Source organism: Dermacentor andersoni, chromosome 7 (genome assembly GCF_023375885.2).
Source record: "Dermacentor andersoni chromosome 7, qqDerAnde1_hic_scaffold, whole genome shotgun sequence".
In the NCBI taxonomy this organism is placed as follows: Eukaryota; Metazoa; Arthropoda; class Arachnida; order Ixodida; family Ixodidae; genus Dermacentor; species Dermacentor andersoni.
In genome coordinates this window covers 42874307-42896954 of record NC_092820.1, presented here as the reverse complement: position 1 = coordinate 42896954, position 22648 = coordinate 42874307, and the positions used below count along the sequence as shown (strand labels likewise).

The following is a 22648-nucleotide window of genomic DNA, read 5'->3' as shown; positions in this document are numbered from 1 at the left end:
TTGTTGTATTCATATAGGAGGTTGTGGCCAAGTAGTGCACCAGGGTAGCCAATCCTGCTCTGGTGAGGGAGTGCGTTACCGGTTCTGGTCCGATAAGTACAGGAACAAGGGTTGCTCCTTCGTGTACTTTCATAGCAGCTTCGTCAGCCAGGTCGTTGCCGAAGATACCGCAATGGCCTGGCAGGCACTGAAACACGACGTCGTGTGCTTTCGATGGTGCATTTCTCGTATAACCGACGATAGTTGTGCAGCGGACCCGCGACGAAGAGATGACAGAAGACACTGTAAGGCCCACCGATGAGCGGGTTGTTTGTTAATATAATCAATAGCACCTCGGAGGGCAACAAGCTCCGACCCGGTCGATGTTGTCAAGTGAGAAATCTTGTATTGGATGCTTATTGATCGTGATGGTATAACCACTGCGCCGTTGGAGCTGGTGTGAGTGGAATAGCCATCCGTATATATGTGGACTCGGTCAAAGTAGAATGTGCTTAAACAATCCATAGCTGCTTGCTTCAAGGGCAAGGTAGGCAGGTCGGTCTTCTTTTTTATCCCTGGAACCGTAAGACGCATTTTAGGTTGTTTTAAACTCTTAGACTGCTCTTGGGGACGAAAAATCCCATGTCTGGCGTTACGCCGTCCGGCGTTATGGCACTACCATGCATAGGGAGTGAAACCCTCAACTTTTGATGGTAATCGAACGCACGACCTGTGGTGCTAATTAGAGTGAATTACGCCATCAGTTTCTTTATAATAAAGCGTGAGGCCGAAGCGAAAAAGCAGCGTAAGCACTATCTGTGGTGTTAATTAAGGCAAAGCGAAGTAGGGCCCATGTAATTAAGCCAAAGATAGTTAGCCTCTCGAACCCACGCCCTTTGGTGGGAGCCGAGCCCACTTGGGAGTATGGGCGAACCAGTAATATCTCCAAGCATCATTGTCATTGCCATTGGCAACGCCTAGTCGAACCCACGACCTTTGACATTAGTAGAATCCTCGACATTGGGTGGGTGTCGCACCCTCGTTCTTTTGCGATAATTAAGGCCGAGTTAATTAAGGCACTTCAGCCAGTCGAACCCTAGACCTTTGTTGGAGTCGAACTCGCTACGTTTGGTAGTAATAAAAGCGAGGTGAATACAGCACATTAAAAAAATTATTTAGGGTTTTACGTGCCAAAACCATGATCCGATTAGGCGGCACGCCGCCGTGGTTGTGGCCTGGAAATGTGTATCACCTGGGTTTCTATAACGTGCACCGAAATCTAAGCACACGGGTGCTTTCAGACTTCGTAACGCATGTTAATTAAGATAGAGTGAATTAGCGCACTTGAACCCACGACGTTTTGTACGAGCCGAACCCTCGTCCTTTGGTGTTAAGGCACTCGAACCAGCCTAATCTCAGACTTTTGCTTGGAGTCAGATCCACGACTTACGGCCTAATTAAGGCAGAGTTAATTAGAATATAGTTAATTGAGGCACTCGTACCCACGACATTTGGTGGGAGTTGAACCCTCGCCCATTGGTGTAAATGCGACTTGAGGCACTCGAACCAGTCGAACACTCGACTTTTCGTGGAGTCGAACCCAGGATTTGTAGGGTTAATTAAGGTAGAGGTAATTGAAGCAACTGACCACGGTGGCGGTCAGACCTGTGACGCAGCAGAGAGCGCCAAGAGTCTCTGGGTGCAGACAGGCTGCCATTGGAATCTGAACCTGGCAATGTTTAACGCTAGAATGTTATCTAGTCAGGCTAGTCAAGAAGTGCTAGTGGAGGAATTAGCAGGCAGTAAATTGAATATAATATGGCTCAGTGAGGTTAGGAGGACAAAAGAAGCATATACAGTGCTAAAAAGCGGGCACGTCCTGTGCTACCGGGGCTTAGCGGAGAGACGAGAACTAGTAGTCTATAGGAGAACAAGGAAGACTAGCAGTCTATTCTATAGCATTACCGAGAGGTTGGCAGGTCTTGTTGTGAAACTTAATAAGAGGTAAACATTAAAGGTCATACAGGTTTACGCCCCGACATCCAGTCATGATGAAGACGTCGTCATGATGAAGACGTCGAATCGGTGATGGGTAAAGTCAAAATAAAATACACCAAACTGATGGGTGACTTCAGTGCTATAGTAGGCAAAAGGCAGGCTGGAGACAAGTCAGTGGGGGAATATGGCATAGGGTCTAGGAATAGCAGGGGAGAGTTATTAGTACAGTTTGCAGAACGGAATAATATGCGGATAATGAATACTTTCTTCCGAAAGCGGGATGGCCGAAAGTGGACGTGGAGGAGTCCGAGTGGCGAGACTACTAACGAAATAGACTTCACACTCTGCGCTGACCCTGGTATCATACAAGATGTGGACGTGCTCGGCAAGGTGCGCTGCAGTGACCATAGGATGGTGAGAACTCGAATTAGCCTAGACCTGAGGAGGGAACGGAAGCAACTGGTACATAAGAAGTCGATCAATGAGCTAGCGGTAAGAGGGAAAATAGAGGAATTCCAGATCAAGCTACGGAACATGTATTCGGCTTTGACTCAGGAAGAGGACCTTAGTGTTGAAGCAATGAACGACAATATTGTGGGCATCATTAAGTAGCGTGTAATAGAAGTCGGTGGTAACGCCGTTAGACAGGAAACCAGTAAGCTATCGCAGGAGACAAAGGATTTGATTAAGAAACGCCAATGTATAAAAGCCTCTAACCATACAGCTTGAACAGAACTGGCAGAAATTTCCAAGTTAACCAACAAGCGTAACACAGCTGACATAAGGAAGGATAATATGGATAGAATTGAACATGCTCTCAGGAACGGAGGAAGCCTAAAAGCAGTGAAGAAGAAACTAGGAATACGCAAGGATCAGACGTATGCGTTAAGAGACAAAGCCGGCCATGTCATTACTAATATGGAGGAGATACTTCAAGTGGCTGACGTGTTCTATAGATGGTGGTGGTGGTGGGTTTAGCCTGGCGAACAAGGCCGGCAATTGCTCCGCCCGAGCGTCTCGCACAATACCGCTAAAGGGTTTCACCATGTGTCCATCAAACCAGTCTCTCTTAAGAATTCGATGAGGAGACGTGAAGTTTCTTTGCGGGCTATAACTGATCCCTCGGGAAATATAAGGTGTTGCAGGCGCGCATGCGGAAGGTCCTTGTTTTGCAGATTCTTCAGGAGAGTGTCTCTTTCAGCTTGGAATTGCTGGCAGGACCACAAAAAGTGCTCAATGTCTCCTGTCTCGTTGCATGCCGTACAGTTCGGAGAATTGATTCGCCCCGTTATAAATAACCAGGCCGGTGTAATAGCAGATCCTGTCCTTATTCGATATAGAAGTGAGGCTTCCTCTCGGTGCAATCTCTTGGTTACGCGGGACATATGCAGTGGAGCCCAAAGCGACGCAAAGTGATTTCGAATGTCAGATTTTTGCACTTGATTACTCTTTGGAGCCTTGATTTTGGGAGGATAATAGAGCGCCGCGTATGCAAGCGCATCAGCTGTTTCGTTTCCTGAGATACCGATGTGGGAGGGAATCCACTGAAACTTTACTGTGAAGCCTTTGTTGTTGAGTTCTTTCACGATGGCTAGTGATTTGCGTGGGAACTTGAGGGATGGCAAACCACGGTATACTTGTAGTGCGGCCTTTGAGTCCGTAAGGACAACCACATTCTGTGGAGGCAAAGTCTTTAATTTGCGCAGAGCAGAAGCTATTGCTACGCCTTCCACAACTGTCGACGAGGCTATCAGTCCAGACGGCCAGACCACGTATATTTAGAGAGGGAATACAGAATGCAGCTGCGCAGCGGTCTTCGTCTGCCTTGACAGAGCCATCTGTGTATACTTGTAGGTGATTCGGGTAAGTCGTGTTCAGGTGTTCCAGGACTAATGACTTGGCTTCTGCAGATGGAATGCAGCTCTTTGATTGCAATCGTGGTACACTTAAGTTGCATGTGATGTCCTCGAATGTCCAGAGTGGTTCTATCCTTTCCCTCTGTCTCGAGCAGCGCAATCCTAATACGCGAAGCGTGTTCAATGCTGCATAAATGAGCGCGGCCTGTTACCTATACGTCGTAAGATGGCTCTACCGGGCGTAGACTCACTCAATCGTAGTAGCTGGATCATCAGAGCCTGGGAAGCATGAAGTCGTAGAGGGCGTGACTCAGCTTCGTATAGCACTTTCTTGTTTGACGCTGGCTGAGGGACTCCAAGGCAAAGTCGGATACCTTTTCTGTGGATGGCTTCTAAGCGCTCGTATTGGCTGTCTGAGGGTGACATCAGAGGTAGCTGATACAGGATTCGACTGGTAACCAACGCTGTATGTAGCCGTAGCATCGACGTCGGGTGGTTGCCCCAGCGTATGCCAGCGACTCGCTTGAGCACATGTAGCCTGGGTGACGATGACGCCACAACGTGGTCAACACCGCGGCGCCAGAGTAGCCTGTGGTCTAAGGTAACGCCCAGAAATCAGACGTTGGTGACTTGTCGAATCTGGTATCCGTCCAAATTCAGCGTCAAGCGTGTAGATTTTATTTTCACTCCAGGAAATAGTACGAATGATGATTTCTCTGCTGATAGTGATAATCCAATCGCTGCCAAGTGGCCCTGAATGGCTTTTACTGCTCCCTGGGCTATTCGTGCGAGGCGGCGATGCTGGTAGCCGGAGACCCATATGCAGATACCATCGGCATATATAGATATCTCCACTGGTGTTCGATGGCTTAGTACTCTTGGGAGGCTACTCATGGCAATGTTAAATAATAAGGGAGATAAAACACTCCCCTGTGGCACACCGCGAAATATACGTATTTCATCGCTCAAAGTGTTGCCAAGACGAACTCTGATGCGACGATCATTGAGGAACGTATGTATGAAGTGGAAGAGATGACTCTTGACGCCTATAACTTGTAACCGGCTGATGATGGCTCTTTGAGACACGTAGTCGTAAGCCTTAGAAACATCCATAAAACAGCAAGTGTCGACAGGCCATCCGCACTGTAATGTTTATGTGGCTTAGCAGGTCCAGCACATTGTCTTGAGCGCTTAGACGCTGCCGAAACCCAGTCATGCACGATGGTAGTTTTCGACCCTGCTCGACATACCAAGTGAGTCTTGTGCACGCCATCTTCTCCATTAGCTTCGCTGCACACGAGGTCAGTGATACCGGTCTGTATGAGTCCAGAGCTGCAGGATTCTTTCCAGGCTTCAGAACCGGTACCACCCATGCTACCTTCCGTAAATGTGATATAGCCCCATTGGCCCAGACTTGGTTAAAAAATGCCAGCAAATCACGCCGTCTCTCAACCGGTAGGTTAGTCAGCATCTGATTACTGATAAGGTCAGGTCCCACCGCACAGCCGCGTCGGAGGCTGCTCATAGCTAGTTCCAGCTCTCTGAGTGTGAAAGGAGCATCCATTAGAGACGACGATAGCGGCGGAGGCGGGTTGGTTATGCCGGCTGACCTGCCGGAAGAGTATATTTCAGCGGAGGCATTCGCAAGACAAGCGAGTGTCTTGCCTAACTTCAATACTAGGGCTTCAAATGGCTTGTTTGGTCGAAAGTTTCCAGCAAGGTTATTAACGACCCACCATATCCTTGGAACTGGCGTGAAGACCGATAGGCTTGCACAAAATGATGCCCATTGATCTCTTCTTAGTTTTCTTGTATAACGTCTAATCACTGCGTTAATCCTGTTATATATAGTCTTCATTGGTGGGTCGCCCTTCGTCCTCATCAGCCTCCGTTCCGCTCTTCTACGGGCAGCGCATAGATTTTTAAGCTTTAGATCCGGAGCGGGGAAGTAGTCGGGTAGCTTCAGCTCAGCGGTAGCCAATCTCTTGCTACGTAGCATGTCCGCCAACAGGTCTCCAGATGATTCGCTTAGGCCGTCCCTGTGCGTATCCCAATGCTTCACACGACAGGATCTTCGGCCGTTGGTTCTATATCCAGCAATGTTAACGAAGACAGGAAAATGATCACTGCCCATTCTATCTTTACTAGTCGTTGACGATGCGACGATGTCCGTTGAGTGTAACGTCAAGTCAATGACACTGTAAGAGCCCGGTGGTCGAAAAAACGTTGACTGTTTGTCATTGGCCACGCTGAGTCCCTCGGTGTTTAAAGCACTAACAATTTGCTTTCCACGTGCATCAGTCGCCTTGTCGCCCCAGAGAGTATGGTGCGCGTTGAAGTCCCCACATATAATCCTCGGAGCTGGGCAGCGGCTGCAGAGGTCTCTTATAATTTCTCCCATCGAGACCTTCAAGCTCGAGCTCACATACACGGAGGCCACAGCTGAGGCTTCGGTTTCCCAGCCGCACTTGTACAGCAGTGACTTCCAAAGCGCTGCTGCAAAGGTCTTGAACTGGTAGAACGTAATGTGGTATTTCACGTCTCACATATAGCATGGCGCTTCCGCTCGGAATTGTCGGAATACTTTGGTCTCCATGTGCGACATAACCAGCAATTGATCTGGAACTTGGAAGACCAGCCTCGGTCAGGGCCAATATTGGCACTGACCCGCACAGTTCCATTGCATAATAAGTGGCACCTGTGGACGAGATGGTGAACATTGTGTCCTGATCGCATCCATATTGCTAGGTGCTTTAAAAAGAGGCAGAGCTTAGAATCACTCACTCGAGAGCCAGGACTACTTCGAGCATTTCCTTCATCGAGCTGGCTGTCATCTTCTCTATGTGTGATCGCAAGGCCTTGAAGAGAGCACGTAGCACCTGCGGACAGTCCTCCTGTGGTGTTTCTTCATCGCAACGCGATTGGGGTCGTTGCAGTACAGACACATAACTTCGCTGTTCCGGTAGTTCAGCAGTCTTCTCGTCTACGGGGCCTCTGTTCATTGATTTGACTGCTTTAGCCGGTCCGCTGCGCGATGGCACCGCTGTGTCCTGGATTGCTGGAGAAGGCTTCAAGCTTGGAAAATCAGTTTCACTCTTTGAGCTCCATTTGGTTTCGTCTGACTCTCTGTGACTTTCTGTCTTTTCCTTCGTCGTATTTTTCTCATCGTTTCCTGTTGGACCCAAGATAAACGTTTTCTTACGCTCTATTGCCGCTGCCCGCGTAGGACACTTGCTATAACTAGCTGGATGACCACCACTACAGTTTGCACATAGAAAGTTCTCACTGCACGTGCATGTTTTGAAATCGTGCGGCCCTCCACATCTCTTACTCCGCTGTTCACCACGGCAGTACTTGGCCACACGTCCATAGCGCTGACACTTGAAGCACCGAGGTGGCGTCTCAACGCAGTCAATGGTCTCGTGTCTTGTGAAGCCCAAGTTGATCTTCTCTGGACGGTCTGTATTTGGAGCGAACGCAAGAACCACGGAGCTGGTTCGCCTGGACTCCCAATCGGATTGGGAAATTTGGACGCGTCGCGTGACTCTCCTTGCATGGTAAACACCTTGTGGTTTTAAGTATAGCAACAGTTCCTCGTCAGTGTACCACTTCGGTACTCCTCTAATAATGCACGTGTTTTGTAGGTACGAATTGGGCACTCGTGCTGCGATTGCAGTCCCTGAGATTGACTTGCAGCTGAGAAGGGAATTCACGTGTTCTATAGAGATTTATACAGTACCAGTGGCACCCACGACGATAATGGAAGAGGGAATAGCCTAGAGGAATTTGACATCTCAGAACTAACGCCCGAAGAAGTAAGGAAAGCCTTGGTGGGACCTATGCAAAGGGAGAAGGCAGCTGGGGAGGATCAGGTAACACCAGATTTGTTGAAGAATGGTGGGCAGATTGTTCTAGCAAAACTGGCCACCCTCTATACGCAGTGCCTCATGACTTCGAGTGTAACGGATTCTTTGAAGAAGGCCAACATATTCTTAATCCATAAGAAAGGGGACGCCAAATACTTGAAAAAAAATAGATCGATCAGCTTACTGTCCATTGCCTACAATATATTTCTTAAGGTAACCTTCAATAGAATCAGAAACACTTCTGTCAACCAAAGGACTAGGCAGGATTTCATAAAGGCTACTCATCAATAGACCATAATCACACTATTAATCAGGTGATAGAGAAATGTATGGAATTTAACCAACCGTTATATTTAGCTTTCATTGATTACGAGAAAGCGTTTTATTCAGTCGAAACCTAAGTAGTCAGACAGGCATTACCGAATCAGGGTGTAAACGAGTCGTATGTAAAATACTGAAAGATATCTATAGCGGCTCCACAGCCGCCGTAGTCCTCAATAAAGAAAACAACAAAATCCCAATAAAAAGGGCGTCAGGCAGGGAGATAAGATCTCTCCAATGCTATTCACAGCTTGTTTACAGGGGGTATTCACAGGCCTGGATTGGGAACAGTTGAGGATAAGAGGTAATGGAGAATACTTAAGCTCGATGGTACTGGTGGAAGAGTTATGCAAAGAACGGTGCGGATTCCAAGCATAACGAAAGGAAGACGCCCGATCTATGATAAAGGAAAAGTCGAAGCTATGAGTGACGCCTGCAGTTGACGGTGCAAACGTTCCAGGTGGACATCTGGTGCTAAAAGGTAGTCGATGTGAATAACGCCGAGTAGGCGACATAGAGTGGCGAAAAATGTGTCCAATTGACGATCATGGTCAGTCGTAATAGTGGAAGGGACACCGTAGCGGCTAATTCCGGGTGTGACGAGTGCCCGAGCTATCGACTACACCGTTATGTCCAGGAGGGGCTTCGCTTCAGGCGATCTGGTAAACGTGTCAATGCAGATTAACAGGTGTGGGAACCATCGCTACCTCTTATCGCTATCGGCTACCTGTTATCGCTATATGCTACCTATCGCTGCCTTCTATCGCTATCTGTTAGGAAGGAGGAAGGAGGCCAACAACATCTACGTGCAGGTGGCTGAAGCGGGCATCCGCCCACGGGAATGTGGAAAGAAGAATCACAGCGTGGCGATGCACTTTAGATTGTGTGGCAGATGTCACGGGTTCTCATTGTCACGGGTTCGCTGCAGGCTGCGGCGGCCGCATCTAGATGGGGATGAAATTCAAAACGCCCGTGTATTGAGATTTAGTGGCACGTTTAAGAACCTGAGGTAGCCCGAGTTAATCCGGGGTAACACAGTTCTGCAGCAAAATCAAATCGGAGTTGTGATATGTAAAACTGCAGAATGTAGTTCTTAAATCACTCCGTTTTTTTTATTTACAGAGGTGCAACTGGGCCCGTGGCAAGGTGCTAGGTGGTTCGAGCTCGACCAACTTTCTTATGCATGTTCGTGGCAACAGAAGAGACTTTGACCTCTGGGAGATTCAGCATGGCGCGTTCAACTGGTCCTACAAGAGTGTGCTTCCTTACTTTATGAAATCTGAGAACTATATGGGCCCCAATCCAGACAGACGTGAGTAACACTATAGGCGCACAGCATATTTAATGTCCTCTGTTTGTTTACCCATGAGTATACGAACGTCCAGCAGAGGATTAGGGCTTAAGATCTGTTTTGTTAAATTTATTTCCACACCGCGAAATCGATTTCTGTCAGCGTCAAGCAACATTTATTAGACCAGTGTACAAAATGCCTCCATAGTGCAACTCAAGTCAAATATACATTACTTTTGCTCGTCGAAATTGTTCAGTAGTTCCAGAATGCTTCGGCATCTGATGACACGTACAGTCCGGCGACGTGAGACGTCACGCGCTGGCACTGTTTCTGATTACAACGCAATCCTTATGATGATGATAATAATAATAACAATAATAATAATAATAATAGTAAGCAAATAGCTAGCCTGGGTAGGCACCATCGGGTTGAACTTCGCTTTTTTTGACGAAGGTGTAGCGAAATGCGTCTCAATTTCACGCCGTTTGCAATATTCCGACCTCACTTTCGGCAAAAGCCCCAATTGTGCGACTTTACAGTTTCATCGTCGAATAAGTTGGACAACATTATTTTAGTCACCAGTGATTCATCTAACGGCATCGCCCCGAATATTTATTGTAGAAGTGTTCTGTTTGTAAAAATCAACTGGTAGAGAGATAAAATAAGCTTTATTTTCCAACGGATAAGGTGCTGTAGAACATTTGTTTGTCGGTTAGCTTGCGTAAAAAGCAATCCGCAGTAGTATGCGGAAAATAGCTTCGACAGCACAGTAGGATGTCGTGGCGTCAGAAAGTCAAGGGACAAAATGACTAGTAAGCAGGAGCAGCTACAAGAAAGGACTGTTTAAGAACGAGCGGCAGCCATTGCTTATTCATCTCGTTGGCTATGTTTTCTTTAAAGGCCAGTATATTTTATTATCGTGATCGTTTTTGCCGCAATGCAGACGTGTGATTTGCCGCTCTTCCAACGGAAGCATCGTTCCGATGCTTAACGAGAGCGTGTGTATGAACAAAACATTGAAACGTGAGTAACTTGGATAGCTACGCCTTTACGGGCACCACACGCACTACTTCCGATAAGTGTTGGCCCCGCCGCGAACAAGTTTATACATCTGGCGCAGCCTCGTAGTTCACGTTGTTCAGACATCGCATCACTATGTGTGGCCCGACATGTTGACTTAGCAGTCTTTCAGAAAGTCCCATACACCGTATGAGTATTGAAACCGGCGCTCTCTAGTCGAGTGCCTAGGTGATGGATTTGCGCTGACCCTTGCACCGCGTTGCATCTTGTCTTGCTGGTGGCGGATGCGTACACGTGCAAGCTGTTTGGGATCTTCAGTACGTTGAGTAAATTTTTTAGCACATGTGTGGATGTGATCACACTCGTGCTGCAGCACTGCATTCAACATTGTCGTGGCTTCGAAACCATGTATTAAGCTGAATGGTGTCATACGAGTCACTTCCTGTAGATCGTTGCTATATGCGAAGGCTACCTAAGGCAATAATTTGTCTCAGTTATGCTCCACGTAAACGCGCATGTATATCATGCCTGCGAGTGTCTTTTTCAAACGCTCCGTTAATACATTCGTCTGGGGATGATATGCCATCATGTTCCGGTGGGCTGTCCCGTTTAGTTTGAAAACTTCGTCTAGAAGTTCCGCCATGAACATAGTTCTCCTGTCAGTAATTACTACCGCTAGGGCGCCGTGCCTAAGGACGACATTTCCGACAAAAATCGAGCTGCTTCAGCTGCCGTGCCCCGCAGGGTAGCTTTAGTTTCCGCGTAGCGGGTGACGCAATCGGTGACGACAATAGTCCACCTGCTCCCTGTAGTGGAAGTTGGAAATGGTCCAAGTTAATCCAACTTTAGCGAATGTCGTTCCCGGCACCTCAGTAGGATGTAGGAGACCCGCTGGCTTGTCGGGTGGCACTTTGCGTCTTTGGTAGCCAAGACAAGTGCGTCCATGATGTTTACCAGCCGCTAGGAGCTCCGGCCAATAATACTTGCGCCGCACTCGGGACAGCTCTCGTGTGGCCTAGATGACCTGTAGTGGTCTCATCATGATACACTGAGAATTTTATTGTGAAACGAAGCAGGCATGAACATTAAGCAGGCGCTACCTGTTGGACAGCAGTTCTTATAGAGAACATTGTCCTTCAAAGAAAATGACGCCAGTCCTCTTGCAAACAATCGCGATACGTCTTTAGCTTGGCGTTCCAAGAAATCAATAGGTGGAAGCAGTTCTAGGTCATCGCGCTGCTGCCGTGAAATAGCCAATGTTTCGATGGCTCGCAAGAATGCAGCGTCCGTGCCCTATCTTCGGCGACAGAGCGTCCTGTCGGTGACCGAGAGAGGCAGTTGGCGTCAGTGTGCTTTTTCCCTGACTTGTACTCGACGGTCATGTCGAACTCCTGAAGCCTGAGGCTCTGGCGCGGTAGTCGGCCAGATGGGTCTTCTAAGCTAGTGAGCCAACAGAAAGACTGGTGATCGCTGAGGACAGTGAATGAGGGCCCGTACAAATAACGGCGAAATTAAATTACAGCCCACACATCGGCCAGGCATTCCTTCTCCGTAGGGAAGCAGTTCTCCTCAGTGCGCGAGAGGGTTCTGCTGCTGTAGGTTATGCCTTTTTAAGAGCCTTCTTGCCACTGCACCAGCATGGCACCTAGACCTAAATTGCTCGTGTCCGTATGAAGTGCTGTAGGGGCGTCCTGGTAGAAGTGTGCAAGAATTGAGGGCCTTTGCAATTGGTGACGTAAATGGGTAGACGCCCATTTGCTCTCTTTATCCCCACATCTCTTCTTGTGGGTAGTCGCGTCAATGGTGAGGAAATTTGTGAAATGTCCGCTCTAAACCACCCGTAACAGGCGTACAGGCCTAAGGAGTGTCTCACTTTCCTCTTGGAAGATGCTGTGAGGAACTTTGTGACAGCGTCTATTTTGTTTGTGTCAGGCCGGACACCCTCATTACTGAAGACGTGGCCTCGGAATTGGAGCTTCTGAAAGACAAAATGACATCTTTCGGGCCTTAGCAAGGGGCCAGCAGGCCACATGGCTCGAAGAACAGCCAGTAACCGGCTTATGTGCTCTTCAAATGTAGCCTAAAAGTTGATCATGGCTTCTAGGTGCACCACGAATGTTCGGAACTATAGACCTGAAAGTACGGTGTCCTTCAGACGCTGCAAAGAAACCGAAAAGGTTCACCTTAAATTAGTAAAGCTCGTCGGGCCTCTTGAAGGCGCTTTTCTCACGATCGTTCTCATCGGCTTCTACCTGCCAATAACGGCTGCGTAGTTCCATGGAGGAAAAATACCGTGTGTGGCGCAACCTGTCCAGTTAATCGTCTATGCGTGGTAACAGGTAGACTTCGGTCTTTGTTAGCTCATTTAACTTGTGGTAGTCGATACAGGAGCGCAAGCTGCTGTTTTCAACCGAAGCTTGTATTGCCTCACTTCTTTCAGTGTGGGTGATGCCATACGAAAGAAAATTCAAGCGGCGCGCGAATAAACCTTTCTTGTCGGGCTGCAGATTTGAACCACCGACCTCCAGGTTGCGAGCCCACCACGATAACCGATTCAGACACTGTCGTTTTTTTTCTTTTTATTACAATAAAACAAAACTGAACGCAGATTACAGAACGGACACAACTGCATACTGAAAACTCGGGCAAACACACACATGCGTCCAATAAGTGCATATAGTCTGGCGGCGGTTCTTCCGCTGCGTACACACTTCGCACATAAGCGGCACTTTCGCGAAAGAAGGATTTTGTAGATCACGGGCTCTCGGCATGGCGATCACACAGTCTGCATCTCCATAGGCTGTATAAAGCAAGTACTACAAACATGTCATAGGGAGGACCACCCGTAACCTTATACAGTAGAAACCTAATTGAATATGGAGAGATGTGAATGTCCTTGCTGAGCGTTCGTTGGAGAATGTCCCAAAAAATACAGCATCCCTACAATCTGCGGAACAGCGATCTATGGTCTCAGCGCGTGGCTAGAGTCGACAGTTTGTTGACCACGCCACAAAGCAGCCCCTCGAATTCAACCAAGTTTTAACAGGGAGTGTTTCCGAATGTAATTTAACGAAAAATGTTTTTGCTCCAGGAGGTACGCACATTTTTCGGATGCGCTTAAGTACATCTTGGTAAGGTCGGCTTAAATACGGTGCACGACACAACGAATCTGGGAAACTGGAGTCCCCCAGTGCTGCAGAAATTGTTTTAGGACTCGCAGTGCACACGTACTCGAGGCTGAATCCAACTTTCAAGAAAAGAAATGTTCCAACAACCTGCCTGAGATAGCCTCAAGGAGCCTGTTGGACATCTCTGGCATTTGATGACACTACTATATTAGGAGGATAATAAGCTAAACGGAGTTGCATCATTTCACGAAAGAACGGATGGTCACTGTCTCGAAAGAAAAACAGGCGAGAAATAATTTGCCTGACGAAGAGATGGACCAATCCTAGGCCACCACGTTCAAGGGGGAGGAACAAATTGTCGCGACATATCGATTCACAAATCGAACTCCAAATAAGTGTTGCAAATACGCGATGCAGTGCTTGAATGCGAAGTCGTGAGCTGTGCGGTACTTGTAGTACACACATAACACGGGAAGCTAAGAACACGTTGAACACTTCAGTACGATTGAACATTGACAAGTTCCGGCCTGGCCATGAATTAACTTTACGTTGAACTTTGCTAACTTCTGCCTACCAATGAGCGTTGCTATTCCTATCCTGTGAGAGAGGCACGCCTAAACAACGCAGACCTTTTTTCTATTGAATGCCTGCGTAATTTGATGGCATTGTGGTCCATAATCGAAGCGAAAACCCTGAGCTTTTTTCAAATTTTACGCTTGCACCAGAAGCCGCACAATAATCTTCTGTAATTGCGAGAGCACTCTTTTCACTCTTTTTATCTGTACAAAAAAAAGCCATGTCGTCTGCATACTCAAGAACCCGAACTTCATTAGTCGGTAATTTAAACCCTTGGTAATTTTGTTCTTTGAGAATGCTCATACAAATTGTGGCTTTAAATACAAGCAGAACAGAAGCGGTGACAAAGGGCATCCTTGTTTTACTGATAATAGAAGCCGAATCGGATCGGAGAGAGCCCTTCACTATCAGCCTCGTTGAGCCATTAGCTTAGCATAATCTGACACCTCCAAGGAGCAGGGATACGATATTTATATGCTCTAGTGCAGTAAACAGGAATGCGTGATTCACCCTGTCGAACGCCTTAGCCAGATCTAGCTGTACCATTACTACCTGCTCAATCCCTGCCCAACTAACGAAGTTCTGTCGGTCCTACAGTCTCTGAAAAATAGTAAAAGTAAAGACATTGACAACCTCCAAATATTGCCAGCGAAGTACACATCGCACATACTTGCACCGATATTAGAATACATAATAAACTTGGCATTTTCCTCAGGAACTTTCCAGGAAAAGCTACAGGTTGCCAAGATTACCATAATTTTTAAACGAGGAGACGAAAATAATTTCTCCAACTACCGACCTATATCGATCTTGCTTGTTTTTTCGAAATGTTTTGAAAAGCTTTTACTAGTGCGCATTACAAGCTTTATTAACAAACACAAAGTCATATCAGGTTCCCAGTTTCGTTTTGTCGCAGGAAAATCAACAGAAACAGCATTATTAACCATGAAGGAAATCATATTAGAGTCATTTGAAGAAAAAGAACTAACTCTCGGGGTTTTCGTGGATTTTTCCAAAGCATTCGACTCCATAAATCACAAAATATTATTCCTTAAACTTGAGCACTATGGATTTCGCGGCACATTCCTTCAGCTTTTAAAACATATTTAGAGCACCGCCAGCAACGGGTTGTAATTAACAATTCTTCATCGCACTTTAGATCCATTCATTCTGGCGTTCCGCAAGGCAGTATTCTTGGACCTGCACTGTTTAACATCTATATTAACGACAGTGTGAACATTGACAACAGCGCTAAATGTATAATGTATGCAGATGATGTCAGCATATTTTTTAGGGCTAAAACGCTTAACAACTTGACATTAAACGCTAATGAAACTCTGCGCGAATTGGTCGAATGGAGTACTGAACCTTTATTGAAAATTAACCCTACCAAAACTAAAGCTGCACTTTTTAGATCTAAGAACAAGCCACTAGAACATTTACCTACACTAACGCTTGGTTTTCAAAGCATTGAAATAGCGGAGTCAGTAAAGTGCCTAGGTGTGACACTGCAGTGTAATCTCTCATGGGACATACACATCGACAACCTGATTTAAAAACTTGCGAAATTCACAGGCATGTTATACAGAGTCCGCCCTCTACTACCTGTGAGTGTTAGACTTTTAGTTGATAATGCACTATTTTTATCTAACCTTTCATATTGTCATCTGGTGTGGGGTACAACAACATGGTCAAATACATATAGGTTTCAGAAAATCCAAGAAAGGTCATTCGTATCATTGCGAATGCCCCGTTTACTGCTCACACTCAACCTATTTTCGCATCATTAAAAGTGACACCAATTAATGACCTATATAATTTATTCCTAAGTAAACGATGTGAAAGAAAACGGAAAAATCATGACGCATTCTTTGATGATACTGCTAACTTACGGCCCAAACCTACTTACTACCCAACACGTAACAACGACGTCTGGTATGTGCTATCCTTCCGTACAAATTACGGTCGTCAAATGCTCCAACATATAATTCCAACTCTTCTTAATTGGCGCAGTGAGCACTGAAAACCTAACAATACGTTTTTTTTTTGTTACTGCAAGTTTGCGCCCCCTTTCTCCCTTTTTCTTTTCTTATTGTTATTCTTCGTTTTGCATTCTTTAGCGTTCCTGAGCGTTTCGTGTTAATTCTGCCGCCTTCATTTATTTGTTATTGCAAGAGGATGTTCCCTAATTTTTATTGAATATGATGTTTACCTATGCACTGTACTCTTTTTTTTTATTGTTCTGTCCGTGCTCTGTTGCTGCCGGTTTTTATGTACGGGGGTGCGCCCCCCTGTCAAGCCAGTCATAGGATTTTTGGTTGCACCCCGAACATCCCTGATGTTGAAATAAAGGTATTTGTATTTGGTATTTGTACATACTCTAGCGCCGATCTCGCAACATGAATGTCCGTCTCAATGGACCGGCCCCTGATGCCACATGTTTGATGATAACCGACCACAAATCTTATTACGACTTGCAAACTGTTAATTAATAACCACAGATAATAGGTAACGAATACCTTTGCAAACATTTTATAATCCACATTGCATAAGGAGATAGACCGATATCCGTCCACTTTTTGCAATTTAGTCTCATCGTAGCTTTTCGCTATAAGGACGGTGGGCCCTTCGTACAGTTTGGCAGTTAGGTGCCCTACTGCCAAGGTCTCACGGTATACCTGAAGTAATAATGGTGATAAGAGGGAACGAAAACACTGATAAAAATTGGTAGTAAGGCCAACCGGGCCGGGCGTCTTGCCTTTCGCTAACAAATCAATGCATGCAGTTTTCTTATTAATATTGTTACGCGAAGGACGAGTCAGTAATACGAGCAGCTATTTACAGGTTATATTTACAACAGCGGTTGCAGTGCTGGCAGGTTAGATTCACAGCACGAGCCCAGTTCGTTATTTCTTCTCTTTTCTCGAGTGATGGCGCCCACGCACCTCATTGAAACAATCAAATACCACACGCCTGTAGCATAATCCCCCGGTGGCATAGTCCCGGAGCGTCTAAATGTTATCACTGAAAGGGTGATACTGCTTCAGTCGTGTAACGTGCCCGCTATCACTGGACCAGGAAGCAGATGGGGCGTCAGGGGCGATTTCGTAGGTGACGGGAGTCATGGCTCGAAGCACTCGGTATGGGCCTGTGTAACGAGACAGCAGTTTTTCTGACAGGCCGACCGGACGCGACGGAGACCATAGAAGCACCAAAGAACCAGGCGGGAAGTGCACGTCCCGGTGTCGCCGGTCGTACAAACGCCTTTGTCTCTCTTGGGATTTCAGAAGGCGGTCACGGGCAATTTCCCTTGCGTGGGCAGAGCGGGCGATGGCGTCAAGTGCATATTCACTGGTCGGTGCCGCGTGAACCGGGAGGGTTGTGTCGAGGGGCAGTGCTGGTTCTCGTGTGAACAGAAGGAAAAATGGAGAATAACCGGCTGTGTCTTGGCGCGAGGAATTATAATGTGACAAACGGTAGAGCGAGGTCCCAGTCAGTATGATCTGAACAGACATATTTCGCGAGCATATCTGTGAGGATGCGATTGAGACGCACCATGAGGCCATTTGTTTGCGGATGGTTTGACATGGATAGCTTGTGCCTCGTGGCACAGGACTGCAGGATGTCCGCGATAGCTTTTGATAGGAATGTCCGGCCATGGTCTGGGAGAAGTTGTCGCGGAGCTCCGTGTAATAAAATCACGTCGCGTAGGAGAAAATTGGCGACATCTGTGGCGCAGCTTGTAGGAGGCGCTCGGGTGATGGCGTAGCGCGTAGCGCAATCCACAGCAATCCCTCTGTTCCCAGAGGTAGAAAGAGGAAAAGGGCCATGTAAGGCCAAACCAACCCGAACGAATGGTTCCGCGGGCATGTCGAGTGGTTGAAGGTACCCAGCAGGGAGCGACGATGGTGTCTTGCGTCGCTGGCATTTATAACACACAGCTACGTATCTTCGAACGGAGCGAGCAAGCCTTGGCCAGAAGAAGCGTTGGCGGATCTGGTCGTAGGTACGTGACACACGCCGGTGACCGGCAATGGGGAGGTCGTGAAGTTCGTGGAGAACAGCCGAGCGAAGGTGTTTAGGTATCACAAGGAGTAATGCAGGGCCGTCGGGGAGAACGTTGTGGCAGTAGAGTACGCCATCCTGAAGTGTGAATAAGCGAAGGCAACTGTCGGGAAGTAACGATTCCAGGCGGTCGCTGATACGCAAGGACGGGTCAGGGCGCTGCTCGTCGGCGACAGGGAGCAGTGAAAAAACAGACAGAACGCAGGCGGCGGTGTCAGTATCAGATGTAGAGGTCGCATCTTCGACTGGGTAGCGAGGGAGACAATCTGCGTCCTGGTGTTGGCGTCCCGACCCGTAAGTTACTGTGTAGGCATGTTCTTGTAGTTGGAGGGCCTAACGACCGAGGCGGCCAGTAGGATCCTTGAGCGACGAAAGCCAACAGAGCGCATGATGGTCTGTGATTACTGAGAAGGGCTTGCCATACAAATATGGGCGGAACTTTGAAACATCCCAGACGACAGCAAGACATTCGCGCTCGGTAATCGAATAGTTTCGCTCTGCAGTTGTCAGGAGTCGGCTAGCGTAGGCTATAAGGTGGTCGTGTCCGTGTTGGTGTTGCGATAAGACGGCGCCTATCCCATAACCACTGGCATCGGTTCGGACTTCTGTGGGTGCGGACGAATCAAAGTGGGCCAAGACGGGTGGATTGGTGAGAATCGTGATAAGGCTTGAAAATGCGGCAGCCTGAGGGTAACCCCACGTAAAAGGCACGTCTTTATTAAGGAGTTCAGTGAGTGGCCGAGCGATTGCGGCGAAATCTTTCACGAACCGTCGGAAATAAGAACAGAGCCCCACAAAACTCTGGACGTCTTTGATAGACGGGACAGGAAAAGCTTTACTGCTCGAACCTTCTCTGGGTCGGGTTGTAATTCGGACGCATCGACGAGACGGCGTAGCACTGTAATCTGCCGGCGCCCGAAGTGGCACTTCGATGAGTTTAATTGGAGCCCAGCCTTGCGGAAAACGTCAAGGATAGCTGCGACGCGCTCAAGGTGCGCCTCAAACATAGGAAAAAACAAAAGGACGTCGTCGAGGTAGCAAAGGCAAGTTGACCATTTGAAACCTTGAAGCAGAGGGTCGATCATCCGTTCGAACATTGCGGGGGCACTGCATAAAACGAACGGCATATCTTTGAATTGGTACAGGCCATCTGGAGTGACGAAAGCGGTTTTTTTTTGTCTTACTCACTGACGGAAATCTGCCAATAACGAAATCGAATGTCGACGTACGAACAGTATTTGGCACCGTGAATACAATCAATAGCGTCGTCGATTCGTGGTAAAGGCTAAACGTCCTTTTTAGTAATGCGGTTTAGGTGACGGTAGTCAACGCAGAAACGCCAAGTGCCATCTTTCTTTTTGACGAGCACGACCGGCGATGCCCAAGGACTCGACGAGGGCTCAACAATGCCTGTGGCGATCATCTTGTTTACTTCCTGCTGAATAACTTGCTGCTCTGCCGTGGACACGCGATACTGTTGGCGGTGAATGGGAACAGCATCACCAGTGTTTATCCGATGCCTAACAAGGGACGTCTGACCAAGTGGTCGATTTTCACTGTCAAATATGTCGCGTTAGGAAAGCAAAAGGCGATATAGGGCGGCTGCTTGGTCAGGTGCGAGGTCCGGAGAGACCGGGGGACGTAATGGGCCGTCAAGGTTCAAGGCATCCTGCGGGTAATGAGGAGGATCTAGAGACGCGTCGGCTGCAAAAGCAGTGACGAGTTCGTCTGTCACTGACCGTAGCGTGGCCTCCGCTATGCCTTGAGGTAACACTTGCTTCGTCAAGCCAAAATTCATAACGGGGAGACACATCCGGTTAGCGGCAAGGGTTACGATGGAGTGCGGTACAGAGATGTCGCGTGCAGGAGGACATCACGAATAAGTGCGACGACATAGCCGTTGAGGCCAATTCGACGAAGGTTAGGGCTTTGGAAGTAAGCGAACAAGCGCTGAAGTGCAGAGGGTGTTCGGTTGTTCGGGGCAAACGTCTGAAAGAAGAGGAAGCACGAGGCACAGCCGATGAGGGCAGAACGCGTCTTCAGAAAGTCGAGCCCGAAGATTAGGTCACGAGGGCAACTGGTCAGCACAGTGAACAGGACTGGAACTTGGCGACCAGCAATTCCTATGCTAGCAGTGCACATACCCCTGACGGCAACAGTGGCGCCATTGGCGACTCGTACGCATCGAGTGATGGCAGGCGTAATAAGATAGGTTAGCGCTTATTATGGTTACTTGGGCTCCAGTATCAAATAATGCCGTCAACGGAACACCATCTACGTCTACTTCAATTAGGTTCGTGTTGGTGAGGAGCGTCAACGGAGGATTTGGACAGGACGAACGTGATGTAGCACTACCTCCAATAGCTGCATGGCCTAGCTTTCCGTCCGTTGGTTTGGCGAGAAAAAGCGGCGAGGTTTGGATTACGGGGAGCGAAGGCGTTGAGGCGACGGCGATCGCACGGAGGAGTGGCTGTCAGGGGCATGTCAGGGTAGGGTACAGACGGCGAGGTGAATAACGGCGAGCGTCGGCGTATGGGCGAGGAATGAGCTCCCTTACGGCGGCTCCACGTGGTGCGGCAGTGGCGGGATACATGACCAACGCGGTGGCAACAGAAGGAGATCGGTTTGTCGTCTGGGGTTCGCCATTCAGCAGGACTGCGTGGTCTGGGAGGGAAATACGGGACATTACAGGTTGTGGACATGGGAAGGGGCACCGAATCAGGTCGGGAGACAGAGCAGGCGGTAGAGATGCCTAGGTTTGCAATTTCTTGCGGCACAACTGCTCGAATAGCGGAAATAGCGGCGGCTGCTTGTTCAATGGTACCGACAGGGGGTCGGGGATGAAGGGGGCCGTAATCGCCGCTTCAATCTCACGGGGAACGATACGTGTGACGTTCTCTTGAAATGGTCGTGTGGCGGTAAGAGCGGAGCAAGAGGACGTGGCAGGGGTGTTTGGGAGCCGGGAAAAATGTGGGACGACGCGACGGCTTTTGGCTACCTAGAAGCGGCGGTATTCTTTGACAATAGCGGCGATGGTAGAAACGTCGTTATAGACGAGTAAATTGAAGGCTTCGTCCGCGATGCCTTTTAGGATATGGCCCACCTTGTCAGCCTCAGTCAGGTGCTCGTCGACTTTCCGGCAAAGCACCAGCACTTCCTGTAAGTAGGAGACATGCGATTCGCTCGACCACTGGACACGGGTGGCAAGCTCTTTTCGCGCAGCCTGTTGGCGACCTGACGAGTTGCCAAATAGGTCGCGAAGCCGCTCTTTGAAAATGTCTCAGCTGGAGAGCTCGATCTCATGGGTGCGAAACCAAACACGCGGTTTCCCGTCCAGGTAAAAGATCACATTGACAAGCATGATGGTATGGTGCCAGTGTTGGCTTTGGCTACCACGCACATACATGCTGAGCCAGTCGTCGACGTCAACGTCATTTTGGGCGGAGAATGTGTCAGGGTCACGGAGACTAGGAACCGTAACGTACGTTGTCGTTGGCGTCGCAGGTGTTGCTGGCGATGGGTGGTTCCATCGGAAGCCATGGCTGAGACGAGGACGACGAGGAGCCGTGGCGAGGACGGGGAACGTTCCACCTCCACCACAATGTTTCGCGAAGGACGAGTCAGTAAGATGAGCAACTATTTACAGCTTATAGTTGTAACAGTGGTTGCAGCGCTGACCGGTTAGATTCACAGCGTGAGCCCAGTTCGTTCTTCCTCCTCTTTTCTCGAGTGATGGCACCCACGCGCCTCGTTCAAACAATCAAATACAATACGCGTGTACCAATATCAATGTTTTCATTTGTATAATCATAATCATCGTGATTTTATTGGGGCAGCAACAACAGAATTTTTTTGGCAGCATCTGCATCCAATGGCTTATGGTGTCAAAATAATTTTTGATAATGTTCGAATAACGCTTTATTTATTAGAGTAGGCTCATTAACAATGATTCCACCATATTCTATACCTAGCATTTGTTTAGACAGCGCATGTCGGCGCTCATCACGTAGGAACCTAATGCAAGGCTGTTCTCCAACAAAACGCTGCTCTGGCGCACGCACTAGTCCATCTCTATATTTTTCTCTGTCCAGAGTTTGTAATTTTGCCTTGGCCCTATGAATATCATCAATATATTGACTCGGATGTACACAATCAAGCTCATTCAAATGACTCAGAAGTCTATACAATGCTTTGTAATTATTCTTTTTTTCAAATAGCAATATTGATATCTATCATGTTAACTTCCTGCTTGAATAATTCCCACACAGCAAAGAGTGGCAAGTCGTTGTGGCATGACAGATGAGCTATAAGAGCAGTAACACGCTTTAAGAAACACTCACGCGAAAGTAAATGGTTAATAAACTTCCACAACTCCCAGCACATACGCCCACTTCGGTGCCGACCGCTACCAAACGAAGCTAAGAATAGGCAATGGTCACTAAAGAATACAGGGTGCACACTGTTACCATAAATAAGAGATATCACGATAAGTGAAACGTAAATTCGATTAAGCGTTGCATGCGAGGTATCTTGGAAATGCGTATGGCG

The 22648-nt window shown here is 47.9% G+C and overlaps 1 protein-coding gene across 1 annotated transcript in view; it reads left to right on the top strand.

Annotated features, from left to right (window-relative positions):
- Nucleotides 1-22648, top strand: part of LOC126535294 (4-pyridoxate dehydrogenase-like) — a 96369-nt gene that overhangs the window by 19489 nt on the left and 54232 nt on the right. Inside the window, exon 3 of the mRNA XM_050182182.3 lies at nucleotides 9143-9332. Within this exon, the coding sequence (XP_050038139.1) occupies nucleotides 9143-9332 (190 nt within the window). The remainder of the gene's footprint in view (nucleotides 1-9142; nucleotides 9333-22648) is intronic.